Source organism: Herpailurus yagouaroundi, unplaced genomic scaffold, assembly GCF_014898765.1.
Source record: "Herpailurus yagouaroundi ecotype Mexico unplaced genomic scaffold, PumYag 186, whole genome shotgun sequence".
Lineage (NCBI taxonomy): Eukaryota > Metazoa > Chordata > Mammalia > Carnivora > Felidae > Herpailurus > Herpailurus yagouaroundi.
Window position 1 is genome coordinate 33,608,764 of NW_024412417.1, and position 14,386 is coordinate 33,623,149.

Genomic DNA, 14,386 nt, shown 5'->3' on the forward strand with positions numbered 1-14,386 from the left:
AAATAGCTTCTCATCTTAAAATTCAGAATGGTCATTCAGGGGCACTTTGAAGGGTTTCTATCTATATAAAAATTTTAAGTGATACCATGATTTTCCCACAGATAAAATTTCCTAAAAGAAGCAGGATTAATATGATTAACGTTAAGGCTTGAGCCGTGTTGTTTCGAAAAGTCTGCATGTCCCCTCTTCTGCCACTAGATGGCAGGCGCATGAGGGGAAAAAAAAGCAGAAAACATGAGAAGACAAGATTCCTGGATACCATCTATGTTAGCAGTTACTAATATTCTTTTATTAAAGATTTTATTTGTTTATTTCAATGTTTATTTATTTTTGAGAGAGAGAGAATATGTGTGCACATGCAGGAGGGGAAGAGAGAGAGGGAGAAAGAGAATCTCAGGCAGGCTTCGTGCTGTCAGTGCACAGCCTGATGCAGGGCTCCAATCTCATGAATCATGACCATGACTTGAGCCGAAATCACGAGTCGGACACTCAACTGACTGAGTTACTCAGGCACCCCTATGTTAGTAGTTAGTAATATTCTTTTTTTTTTTAATGTTTATTTATTTTATTTTGGAGAGAGAGAGAGAGAGAGAGAGAGAGAGAAAGCACGAGCCGGGGAGGGGCAGAGAGGGAAAGAGAGAATCTCAAACAGGCTCCACACCACCAGCATGGAGCCCAATGCGGGGCTCAAACTCACGAACCGTGAGATCACGACCTGAGCTAAAATCAAGAGTTGGGCGCTTAACCAACTGAGGCACCCAGGTGCCCCAGTAGTTAGTACTATTCTTGAGTGAAGTATCCTGAGATGATCAGGACAGTTATAGGTCCTTCTCTTCCTCCCTGCAAATGCACATAAGCTGACACACTATGGTGAGGCTGGGGGATGAATTATGGACCTACGGACTATGAGTCAGAGTATAACAACCCCTGTAGCCTAACCTCATACTTCAAAAATAAGAAGCCCCAAGTCCAGAGAAGATATGAACATTGCCAAAAGGAGCCCAAAGCTAGAGGCAGCTAAGACTAGGCTTTAGACGTTCATCAGCAATGTCCTAGCATACAATGATGACAATGTGGTTGAGTTTTTACTCTGTGTGTTTCCAAGAATTCGTGTGTACATTTCAAACACAATGATATTTCCTCTTTAGCAATTACCATTTTTCTCCACACGGGTTAGGGGTTTCACTCCCGAAAAGACATCAGCAAGCTCCGTCATCCGCTCTGAGCCCTCCTTCTTGTAATGCTCCCATTTGGCTTGCTTTTCTGAAAGCATTTGCTTGAACATCTGTTGAAAGAGACAGAAGAGATTTACTTACTTAAGAGGAAATCCAAATAAGGCAGTTTACAAAGAAAGCCCTGAGTGAAACCCAATTTATTATAAAAATATGTATCTAAAAGTAACATTACCCCTGACGTCATCTCTTAAGCTGCACTACTTTGTACAAATTGAGGGGCAAAGCTAGACCACTGCATTGGTTTTCAGACCAACTGCACATAAGCATCGTCTCATCATCTGGATGGCTTTCAAGTGTTGGGATTCTCAAGCTCCCCCATGAAGATTCTGGTTCAAAAGGTCTTGGGTAGACCCAGGAACCAGCATTTTTAATGTGAAATTAAATTTGGTGGCCACTGCTCAAAGGTCCTTTGCAAGTAATAATTTCTGTGGTTGCATCTATTTAAAATAGGTCAGGGAAGGCTGAGCATGATCCTTGTCTGATGAGTGGATAATGAATTAAATTACCCACAAAAATCTTTTCTTCTGGATCACACAGTAAGTCTGTTTATTAATTCACTCCTTCATAAAATTAAAGGCCTGTAAAGAGTTGAGCAGAGGAGGAAATGGTATAACTCAAGGTTTTGCTTTTTTCCCCCCTTGAAACAAATTTTAAAAACCTATTTAAAGTGTGTCGCAAAACTACAGGGATTTATTTCACTGGGATCCTAAGAGGTAAATATGAGAATATACTGATTTTTCTCTTAAGAAATTCTTCATTCCTCAGCATCGAACTGAATGTTAAAAGATGAAGACTTCATTGTAGATGAAAGGATAAAGATTGGTGGAATTTTGTGGGGCCAGAGAAAGAGGAATCTTAGTGCTCAGGCAGGGTGAGGAACAGTAGGAATTATTTATAGAGTCCATCTGTCTTTTTGAATGCCTAGGACCGATCAATGCCATTTCACGAAGCAGCAGTAACAAAAATAACACTGTGAGGCCTTCATTACAGACCTAATAGCTTGAAACAACTTCAGACACTCATTCCCAGGTTGACCTCACAGGTTTCATATCTGGTAAGATGGAATTTGGGATAGGGGATGGTTCTCAAGTTAAGAGATGCGCCTTCATCAAAAGATTAGAAGAAACACAGGTCTAATTAGTGTGTTTCTAAGAGAATCAGAAGGTGATTCTAGAAAAAGGGTTGGGATGGGAGGTGGGAGAGATAGAGATAAAGGTTAAAGAACCGAGCTGAAATGTCAGACATTAAATATATCTTGGTTTTGCTCAATTTGTATTGGGCAGTTATTTTTATCTTTCTACCAGATCCTTCTCTTTTGAAGATCTTTAATGAGTTGGTCTTCTTTTCTCTCCAATAGAACAGACAGAAGGAAGCTGCCCATTCTATTCCAACAGATTCCAGAAAAAGATTAACGATTAGAAATGCAGGCGTGGTCGGGCAGATGACCCAGATCTGTCCTGATTCCCACACAACAATTCCCACACTACAGAACTCTTGGGTGACTGGCGTCCTGCTTCAGGATCCTAACTGGATGGAGTGCACTGATTCCTTGGGGTGACTCTCACTTGCCTCTGAAGTTTGCTTTGACCAACAAATAAGATGCCTGGTTCCTGCTCTTGGATCTTTCTTGGTCTCTCATTTTGGCTTAATCTGTCTCTCTTCCCCACTGTACTGAGAGCTCCTGGATGGGAGGGACATGCCTTGTTCATTTTTGAATTCCTAGCACCTAGCTGGGAACAGAGCAGGTATTCAATAATGACTTGCTGTTGAGAGAGAAAACATGAACATTCTTAAAGAGATCAAAAAGGGGTAGCGTTTCTCTGATCTTACAAAATTATACCGAGACAGGTTACTGAATAACACTCAACACACGCATGTGCATGATGTTAATAATCAGCATGTACTTTTCCTTAGCTACTGAACAGGGGAACACAGTGTCCTCGCACACCTAGAAGATAAAGAAAAAACCGGCAGACCGCTAACCAGACTGAGGCAAGGAGAATATCAGTTTGGAATGGGCCTTAACGTCCACGGCTAGCTCCTGGGCCCACCTGATCCGAACCGCCAAGGCTACTGGTTATAGAACCCAGGCACTCCTGGGTATCAACCATTTTTATTATGCCCACAGAGGCTCTTTTAGGCATAAGACCAATCAACCTTAGAATTTCCTTCAGGGAGCTCAAAATCCTTAAAATCCTTGAGTGGACCTTGTTTAAACACAAATCATCCACCCTACTTTTTTTTTTTTTTTTTAATTTTTTTTTTTCAACGTTTATTTATTTTTTGGGACAGAGAGAGAGACAGCGCATGAACGGGGGAGGGGCAGAGAGAGAGGGAGACACAGAATCGGAAACAGGCTCCAGGCTCTGAGCCATCAGCCCAGAGCCCGACGCGGGGCTCGAACTCACGGACCGCGAGATCGTGACCTGGCTGAAGTCGGACGCTTAACCGACTGCGCCACCCAGGCGCCCCCATCCACCCTACTTAAAAGCCCTTTCTAACAGGTTCTCATGGCTTTGCAGATGAAGACTGAAATCCTACAAGGCCTACATGCCCACCTTTTGACCTCATCTCATATCACTTTTATCTCATTCTCTCCCCTCTAGCCAACTGTTCTTTCTGGTCCTTGAACTGGTCATGCTGTTCCCTACCCAAGAGGACTCGGGCATATTCTGTCCTCTCTCTGCAATGGTCTCCAGAATGCTCCCGACCTTTGTCTTAGCTAACTCCGACAGGTTCCTTCTTCAGGTCCCTTCAGAAGCTCCTGCTTCTCTTCTCAGGGATTTTAGGTACTCAGAGAACAATGTTCCTTTCCCTTAGAGCACGTATCTCAGTTTGTATTTACGTTTTCATTAGTGCGATTCTCTGATTAATGTCCACATTCCTCACTAGACTGTCACCTCCATGGTCCTGTGCAATTTTCCCCATCACTGTATCCCCAATGGCAGTAGGCACTAAATGCTGTTAAATGTTTAATCCTGTCCTTTTAGTATAAGAACGATCTCAGACTGCCAGAATCTGTAGCCTGAATCAAAGACTACGACTCGTTATTGAATCTCAACCCTTTAAAAATATTTTTAAGCACAGAAAAACTAAGATGTTGGTGATTATTCATTAAAGATCGTTACCTCTTTGAGTATAAACTCAAATTGTGCAGTGTCCAACAGCAACTGAAAGAGGATCTTGGGATTGTATCTAGAGTCTGTTAGAATCTGGTCCTTGATTTGACGAAGGCGTTTGTTGTTTGGGTCATAAGCTAGAAACAGGAAGAAAAGAGTTCCCAATTTATTCGCTGTGCAGAAAATACGAAATCTAAGATGAATTGTTAAAAACGTGCCTCCATTTTCACTCATTTGGAGCATTTAAAAAAGCAAGATGAGAATCAATAATGCGTGATAAAATCAATTACAGTAGATCTACACCATGAAGTTAAGTACAACCAAACTTTTGAACACGACAGTTGGCTCTGACGTGGAATGTCATCCATGATATGCTGTTGAATGAGAAAAAGCAAGCTGCAGAACGGGGTTCCAAAGCCTGGGGGAAGTGCCTCCAGGAGGCCAACAGGAGGGAATGTAAAGAATATATGCACTCCTTCCTGCACATCATGACCCGAACACCACAGAAACTAAATAAGCACTTATCTTTCCCACGCATGACTCACAATCAGGTAAATCACTTGTTTCTGGTAAATCGTGACCTTGTGCAATCAGGTCAGACAATTGCCAGGCACAAAAATGGGAAACAGACGTGGCTGAAGGTAAGTGCCCAGACCACTGGCAAGACGAGGTTGTCCCTGGAAGGGTCCAAATCCAGGAGACTCCTGGCTCACAGGGAAGGTGAGGAGGAGGCTGAGTCACTGGAAAACCACAGTTGGTTTTATGATACGATAAAGCGAGGGCCTGAGTTGTTCATGTGCTTGAGAATGGAAGACTTTGGTAAAGATTATAAACTGAGTCAGTGTGGTAAAATCCTCAAATTAGAACTGGAGTTTATGGACTGACTAAACGCGACTAACCAACACCAGATCCATTGGACGATTAAACCTCGGCCACGGTGCTCATGCTGTGAGCGAACGTAAACTGGAGAGGGATCGAGGCAAAGAAGCCAAATGAAAAAAAAAAACAAAAAACAAAACCCAAAACTGGAAAGCAGCATTTTTCGAGAAAGAGATTTCCAGGATGAAGACAGAAAGCTGAGGACAAACTGCACATATTTCCAAGGATACAAAGGATGAAGTCGTCCCCCTGCTGTTTTCGCTGCCTAGCACCCACAGGAAGTGGGACCAGATGGAAGCTAGAGGAAAGAACATCTTGCCTGGAAGAGCTGTGAGACGGGCTCTGTGTTACCAGGGGAGGCTGCAGAATAATCTGGAGTGGACAGTTTACTTTGAGATACTGCCTTATCTGAAAGAACACGTGTTGAAGGCAGTACCTGTCTCAGGGTGGCTCTCCAGCAAAGTTTGTTGACAAAACCAAAAAGCAGGAGGCTTCACGGGGCCGCTGGATGACAGCCACGCTTAGCGGGAAGGGCACGCAGCTCTGGGTGGGGGAAGCCATTGGTTAACTAACACTGATCCAGCCTTCACTGAGTCCAAGGAACTGTGTCAGCTCTGAACAAGCTCAGGTTAGCCCAACCTACTTGTTTTTTCATTAAATCGGGAGCTTCTTAAGTCATAGGCTCACAGACCCTGTGAAGGCATTTCATACAACCTGTGAAGCAACTGAACTTGATGGCCAATAGCGTCTCCAAGAGGACTGTGGGCCAGAAAAGGTTAGACCTGATCTACCTTTATGAGGCACTCAGGTTCAGCCTGTTTAGCAACTCTGTGGGCCCATGGTTTCCTGTACTTCCAAAATCGTACCTTCCCCCCCACCCCCCATCATTTCTCCAGTCTAGAACTTCTTTTTACTTCAGAATCCTTCCTGCCTCCTGTATGGAGCCTTCCCCAGCCACCTTCACCCACTACCCCAAGCAACATTTCTCTCCTGCTCTGGACGAAATCCCACTAAGTGTCTGTTTTACACATCTGGCTCTTATTTACTGGCTTGGCTCTTCTATTAGTTTCCTGCTGTAACAAATTACCATAAACGTAATGGCTTAAAAGGACACAAACGTATTCTCTTACAGCTCCAGAGAGGAGAAATCTGAAATGGGTGTCACTGGGCTAAAATCAAGGAGGCAGCAGGCCTATGCTTCTTCTGCAGGCTCCTTCTGGAGGCTCTGGGGAAATCCTGTTTCCTTATCTTTTTCAGCATCTAGAGGCCACCATATTCCATGGCTTGTAGCCCCTCCCATCTTTAAAGCCAGGAATGGTCTGTTGAGGCTTTTTCATGATTCCACCTCTCTAGTTTTGACTCTTCCGCCTCCCTCTTCCCGATTTAAGGACCCTCGTGATTATACTGGACCTACTGGGATAATCCCGGATAATCAAACCTGACAAAGGGGCCTATTCAGGTGAGCTGTTGACTTGTCCAAGTAGACACAAAAACGACTAACTTAAAAAGCCACTTGATTCTCATCCAAAGGCTAAACAATTTTTGCACCGCGGGGCATATCTTAGCTCTGAAAGCCTTTAAGTGGAGCCATACAGATGGGCACACCTTTCGCCCATTACCTGAATCTGCTGTGTGAAGCATCAGCCATCGGATGGCCACGTTACAGTCTCTCAGGCAGTTCAGGAGCCTTGGGATATTGTCCAGAACCATCTCCTCCCTTAAATACCCTTCTTTCAGAAATTGTTGCACTTGAGTGTGCACTCTTTCACTGACGGTAGCGTATCTGCTTGACTTCGAAAAAGAAAAAGCCTGAATTACATTTTCAAAAAGAGAAAATTACTTTCCTAGAAAATGAATCCCATACAGATGAACCCATTGACAAGTAATAACATTTCTACAGGAGGTGAATAATATGTGGACCATAGTTGGTAAGACTCAGAGGCAAGTGGTTTGTTGGACATTTTTTTTCTTAATGTTTATTTTTTAGGAGAGAGAGACAGAGCGTGAGGGGAGAGGGGCAGAGAGAGAGGGAGACACAGAATCCGAGGCAGACTCCAGGCTCTGAGCCATCAGCACAGAGCCCGATGCGGGGCTTGAACTCACAAACTGTGAGATCATGACCTGAGCTGAAGTCGGACACTTAACTGAGTCACCCAGACACCCCGTCGGACACTTTTGAAAAGAGCATTGGACTCAGAACCCAGAGAATCCTACCTCCTACCTCTAGCTATGATTAGATATTGGTTTGACTTTGGGGTTAACCTCTCCCTCCTGGTTTCTTCAAATGTCAACTAAAGAACTGTATCCAGTGGTTCCCAGGGCCCCTTCTGTTCTCAACTTGGATAGAAAAGAAACATAGGCTCAACTGTCTATTCTTCCCATGATTCTTGACAAAGGAGGCAGGGCAGAAATATCCAGAAGAAGAGGCTTCTACAGGCAGACGAGAGCACAACAAAAATACACCTCTGTGTATTTTTCAATCCAGTGAATTTTCAAACCAGCCTTTGGGGATTTGGGTCATTCTACTTTCTCTGAAGCAAGAGTTACATGTTAAACATCATCAACCTCATCAGGTTACTTTAAAAGTACCACAAGGTGTTTCATCAGACAGGTCTGAAATCTTCTTAAAATGGCACCAGAGAGAAAAGGCAATTTTGGAAACTAATTATAGTAATGAAAAAATTAATGCTCTGATGCCAGTAAGCATCAGAAGCATCACTTTCTCTAGTATATTTCCAGGAGACATGAAGTTGAAATTATTTTATGCATTATTTATGGAATGTAATTTACTTGAATAAAACATGCTGAAGTTCTTGGACTCAATGTCGTTCTATCTGCCCCGGAAACTCAAGAACTCAGACAGCCAGGCTGAGGAAGATAACTTAGAAATGTCAAGGATACTGCCCAAAAAAAGATTTTTATGGCTCTGTTTACTTAGGAATTTCCTCCTGCCTTGTGCTCTTAAAAAAGAGATAGACTGTAAGCATAAACTTTAAGGAGAGGAAGGTCTTCAGTCTTCTTGCTGGTTTCATACATCAGAAATGATAAATTTAAATTACAGTGACGGGGCAGCTCTTTCTGCTTACAGGTCCTGTCCCCGTGCTTTAATAAAAACACCTTCTTGCACCAAAAAATTAAAATAAATTAAATAAATTTAAAACATAAATAGAAATTACAGTGACAGGGCGTATTGCGTATGCTCAGTTACCATCCTCAGCATGCATCCTACCAATGAAAACACTAAAATTCCAGCTACCCGTGAAAGCCATTCCATCCACATCGACAAGAATAAACAAAGGCAGCTGGGGCCATGTGACATACCGATTTGTCTTAGGACGCTGAATCTTAAGACCCAAGCCTCCCCTTTACATATACCACATAAGTTACAAAATCTATCGTTACCTATCTTATTAGGATGCGCAAAATTCACCTTTCATTCGTCACTGCACTAAAATGTCTACGTGGACATTTTCCAAATTCCCTGGGAACTCTACTCATTTCCCACGCCATAAAGCAGGCTTGTAGCTGTGACGGAATCCTTCTCCGTTGGCCAGCACCTACCTGTTCTCTGACGTTCGAAAGGTCCAGAGTATTGTTTAAAGCAGTTTTTGCAGCTTTGTAAGGATCCCAAGCATCTGCTAGATTAACTGTGATCCCCATGTAAATACTAATTACCTGAAAGAGGACACATTCATCCAGTGTGTTAAATACCTACTCGTCTGGAGGCAGAGTTACAGAAAACACTGCCCACTCCCTCTGGTTCAAATTCCACTGCAATGAAAAACCCCGATTTGCCAAAGATATAGGTAAGCATTTTCTTAGGAGCACTTTGGAACAAGGGCTACAAAAGCCATTTATGGGAAAACGACTAAATCAGGGTTGACAGAAAAGCAGACTGACTGAACAGTGGCATTCTCAAACATTTTCACCTCAGCTTTTACGCAACTCAAAGTTACTGAAAACGCCCAAGGACTTTTTGTGTTTTTTTCAAATGGGGTTCTATCTTTTTTTTTTTTTTTTCAACGTTTATTTATTTTTGGGACAGAGAGACAGAGCATGAACAGGGGAGGGGCAGAGAGAGAGGGAGACACAGAATCGGAAACAGGCTCCAGGCTCTGAGCCATCAGCCCAGAGCCTGACGCGGGGCTCGAACTCCCGGACCGCGAGATCGTGACCTGGCTGAAGTCGGACGCTTAACCGACTGCGCCACCCAGGCGCCCCTCAAATGGGGTTCTATCTATTGATCCTTATCCTATTACACATCACAATCGAGACATTTCAAAAATTACTTATTAATTCACTTCATGTAATAGTACACCCATTACGGGGCGCCTGGGTGGCGCAGTCGGTTAAGCGTCCGACTTCAGCCAGGTCACGATCTCTCGGTCCGTGAGTTCGAGCCCCGTGTCAGGCTCTGGGCTGATGGCTCAGAGCCTGGAGCCTGTTTCCGATTCTGTGTCTCCCTCTCTCTCTGCCCCTCCCCCATTCATGCTCTGTCTCTCTCTGTCCCAAAAATAAATAAAACGTTGAAAAAAAAATAGTACACCCATTACATGCTAACACAAAACTGTTTTTAATTAAAAAAAAAAAAAATCAGACTAAAGGCTTTCCCAAAAAGTTTTGTGAGACGCGTGGCATCGCCTTTCGGTTTCTTCGAGTCTCTGCAGCATCTGGCCTGACCGAAGACAGCTGGGCTTGGATCCGGATTCCGCAGTGGGTCTCCCGCGCCGCCTGCCTCGGGGCCCCTGGGAGTGCCGTGTGGACTTGGCAAAGGGGGACAGGGCAAGGCACAGAGCACTTCACTCTGTTTCTACCTCACGGACCCCTTGAATGAGCCTTGGGGACCCCTAGGGCTCCCCAGTTCACTTGAGAATCCTTCGAGTAAAGGAAACAAAGTGTTCCTTTTGGGGTTCCTCACCTACCCACTTGAGTCTGTATAAAATTGCGATTATTTGTCCCTTGAAGCTTTGCTCAGGGTTGCCTGTGAAATCCTGCGATCCTGGGGGTGCTCTTTTTGGTGCGAGTGCCTGAGCAGGGAGGCGGATCCCCAGCTCCATTTCTTCAACAGTCACTGGGCTTGTCATGCTTCCCTTTTCTTCTCGAATCAGATCTAGTCGTTCTATTTTTGAGAGAATTTTCCATTTTTCAGAGTCTTCCAATATATCGGCATAAAGTTGTTCATAGGCCTTCTGATAACTTCAAAACTTCTTTATTGTATCTCGGGTCTGCTTTTTCAATCTTCACATATTTAAACTTGCCTTCTCCCTCTCTCTGATCAGCGTTGCAAAATATCTTTTTATTACTCTTCAAAAAACCAGCCTTTGTGGTATTGATCTTTTGGTTTTTTGTTAAACGTTTATTTTTGAGAGAGAGAGAGACAGAGTGCAAGTGGGAGAAGGGGCAGAGAGAGAGGGAGACGCAGTATCTGAAGTGGGCTCCAGGTTCTGAGCTGTCAGCACAGAGCCTGATGCGGGGCTCAAACCCACAAACCACGAGATCATGACCTGAGCTCAAGTCGTACGCTTAACAGACTGAGCCACCCAGGCGCGCCAACATTTACTTCTAAGAACAGTTTTTAGTCATTCTCGTAAGCTTCGCTTTGTAGTGTTTTGATATTTCTTCATTTATATTGTGATTTCCTCCTGAACACAAAAGTTAGTTTTTTCTAAACATTTAAAAATATCTTTTAAGTGTTGGTTTCTAATTTAATTGAGTTACAGTAAGAGAATACAGTCTGTAGACTAACATCGTTTTTTAAAGCTTTCTTAACTTTGTGATCTAATGTTACCCAACTTGTATATGTATCCTTTCAAATACACACAGAACATCTATCGTGTATTTTTGGGAGAGCAGGATTATGTACAGAAAGAGGTATATTAAAATTTCCCATCATGATTATGGTTTTCTCAACTTTTATAGGTTATTTTGAGTTTTTGCTTTATGTATTTTGAGTATGTCACTGGGTATGAATTTACCTTGCATTATTCTTTCCTAAAAATTTTATTAAGTTTATTTATTAATTTTGAGAGAGAGAGAGACAGCATGGGAAGTGGAGGAGTAGAGAGAGAGGGAAAGAGAGAATCCCAAGCAGGCTCTGTACCACCAGCGCAGAGCCTGATGTGGGGCCTGAAGTCATGAAACCGTGAGATCATGACCTGAGCCCAAGCTGAAGACTCAGACGCTTAACCAAGTGAGCCACCCAAGCACCCTGGATTATTCTTTTTAATATCATACATGATCCCTCTTTATCCCTACGCAGGTTTTTCTTTAAAGGTCTCTATGGTGTGACGTAACTATTTTCTTACTGGATTTTTACTGGGTGGCATTTGCCTGGCATCTCACTCGCTTTTTAAATTCTTTCATTTTTAGCATGTCAGGGGTGTTTTTCAGGAGGGTCTCTTGTAAGCTTCACATAAGTGGGTTTTGACCTTCCTTAACACTAAATGTGTTACTGTTTCTCATTGTAGCACTATGGTCGAAACTCTTTATTATGCTTAGCAAATGAAACCAGATTATCAGAGTTTTCCTTCTGTTTGCTCAGCTCCTAGCTTATAAGCAGGATGCGTTCGTGGGTAGGAAGCATCACATCTCACTGCAGGCTCCCTAATCACAGTCTGTGATTCAATGACTGATAAGAAGTGAAACAGAATCTGTTCCCTGAGACCAGGATCCAATTCACTGTACTTTATCAAAACCTCTACGTACAAGGAGAACATCTCATCTACACTGAGTACGTCAAGTCAGCCTTATGTTTTTAAGATTTGAGTTTTGGGGCACCTGGGTGGCTCAGTAGGTTAAGCGTCCCACTTCAGCTCAGGTCATGATCTGGCAGTTCGTGAGTTCGAGCCCCGCATCGGGCTCTGTGCTGACAGCTCGGAGCCTGGACCCTGTTTCTGATTCTGTGTCTCCCTCTCTTTCTGACCCTCCCCTGCTCACACTCTATGTCTCTCTCTCAAAAATACATGAACATTAAAAAAAATTTTTTTTAAAAGAATTGAGTTTTGAGTGACACAATGTTAAAAAGTCACAAGCACGTCTCTGCAATAATATAAAGTTTAACAGCCCCATCAACGTTAGCTTACAGATAGATAAAACTTATTATTAAAGTAACACTCCTATTCGTAAAGTAACAGATTAATTTTGCAAGCTTAGATTCATAAAATAGAAAAGAAGAAAGTATGTTTCACTGCATGTGAAACAGTTCCAATTCAGCAGCTAAAGCGAGAACATTTCAATATAGGGTTTTACCTTCAGAGTATCCATTTAAGAGAGAAAAAACAAACCCATGGGCTCTTCACCAAGTTTTACTGACTTACTCCCTCATGTCATGATTCAGGAGATTCTCCACACACTTAGAGTAGTTTCGCCAATGTGACTTAATGTCTCGTTTACAACATTCTGATCTCTGGGCTAAAGGCCAAAAGAACGCAGAGTTGGTTCCCTAACAGGATTATTCCAGAGGACAAAAAGACTAATGGTGATACTTGCCCAGTTGTCTGGAAAGTACTTGTCCACAATCTCTCTCATTTTCGCTTGATGGGTGTGAAGAATGGCAGGTTCAAAGTAGAGGGTCACGTACAGCATGGCGGCCTGAGTGGCCAGGGCCGTGCTGCGGTGTTCTGGCAAAGGATATGCGGAGACCTGCAACACAGAGACAACACCCTGAAGAGGCAGCTGTTGGTGACTTGTGAACTGATACACATGCCCAGTAAATGATGTGGTTCCAGGACGTCCCAGTCTCTCAAGAGTCCATCCCCTCTGGGACTTGGACCCCGCGTGCGATCCTCAGACTGTGGCCTTGTTAGAGGACAATATAACCAGGGCCGTTCTTGCTAACCACACAGCATTCTCTTCCCTCCAGCCCCTGACTCAACTGCAACCTGAAGTCTTTGCCTCAAGGAGGAGAAAAATGTTTTACCCCCATGTCTCCTGCTAGTTGTCCATTTCTGGGTCTCTCTTAAAAAAATTTTTTTTTAACGTTTACTTTTGAGACACAGAGAGAGCACAAGCTGGGGAGGGGCAGAGGCAGAGGGAGACACGGAATCCGAAGCAGGCTCCAGGCTCTGAGCTGTCAGCACAGGACCCGACACGGGGCTCGAACCCACAAACCATGCGATCATGACCTGAGCCGAAGTCGGACGCTCAACTGACTGAGCCACCCAGGCGCCCCTCTGGGTCTTTCTATCAGACAGTCTTTCAGAACTGACAGACCCTACACCCTGTCCCCATTTTCTCACTTCCTGTTCATTCTACAGCTCCCTGAAACGTGCCCTGCACCATCACCTATGATCTCTCCAAGTCACCCGTCACCTCACAATCACGCTGCTCCAACAGCCTCTGTTTCACACTCTCACTTCAGTTCTCTCAAGGTTCACAGACGCCACCCCTGTTGCCCTGCTTTGCTGGGTGTTCCACTGCCTGCCTTTCAGGTGCTGGTGCATCCCAGGGCTCCGTCACCACATGGGTCGGTGACCTGGCTGCACACAGTACGCGTCACCTCGAGGACCACAAACACAAAGGGAGGAAATTGCTACGAGGGTGGACACAGCAACGTGGCAGGGAACCCCCAGGCAGGAGCGTGGCCGGGCTACAGGAAGGGTCTGGAGCTGTGGGCCACAAAGCCTTCACCGTTTCCACCCCTTGATGTGTTTGCCCCTTCTCCCTTGCTCCGCTCATCTTACACGTGGGAGAATGGGGCTGCCCCCAAATTCCAAATTTTGCGTGTGAGGAGTAAACCCACGTGCAGATGATGTTTCTGGGGCCCCATTCCAAATCACCTAACAGGGAATCCGATCCGTCCTGGGTCAAGTGACTGCCCCCGTCCAACCCACCATGACCAGGGACGGGGCAGGTGCCGGGCAGCGAGTGGGGTGGGTACACAGCATACCACAGCCGAGGCCCTGTGTTAGTACGGTCGTGGGGCAAGAGAAAACTGAAACTCACTGCCTAGAGACACGGACAAGATGGACCCCATACGAGGCAGAAGGGGTAAAGACAGGCAGTGAGAAGCAGCATGGCCCCTGAAGTCATATAGACCCAAGTTCAAATTCGGGTTCTGATACTTAGTTACATGACCCTGTGAAAAATTATGAAGCTCCCTAAGCCTTATTTTTCTCAACAGCAACATGAGGATAATGTTGTCCACTCTGCAGG

At 44.3% G+C, this 14,386-nt stretch overlaps 1 protein-coding gene across 1 annotated transcript in view; it reads right to left on the reverse strand.

Annotated features, from left to right (window-relative positions):
• The window catches only part of WASHC5 (WASH complex subunit 5), a 61,131-nt gene that overhangs the window by 33,897 nt on the left and 12,848 nt on the right, over positions 1-14,386 (reverse strand). The window contains exons 7-12 of the mRNA XM_040494598.1: positions 12,722-12,874; positions 8,795-8,908; positions 6,853-7,024; positions 4,364-4,491; positions 1,156-1,285; positions 46-57 (exon numbers count right to left, since the gene is read on the reverse strand). Coding sequence (XP_040350532.1) covers positions 46-57; positions 1,156-1,285; positions 4,364-4,491; positions 6,853-7,024; positions 8,795-8,908; positions 12,722-12,874 — 709 coding nt within the window. The remainder of the gene's footprint in view (positions 1-45; positions 58-1,155; positions 1,286-4,363; positions 4,492-6,852; positions 7,025-8,794; positions 8,909-12,721; positions 12,875-14,386) is intronic.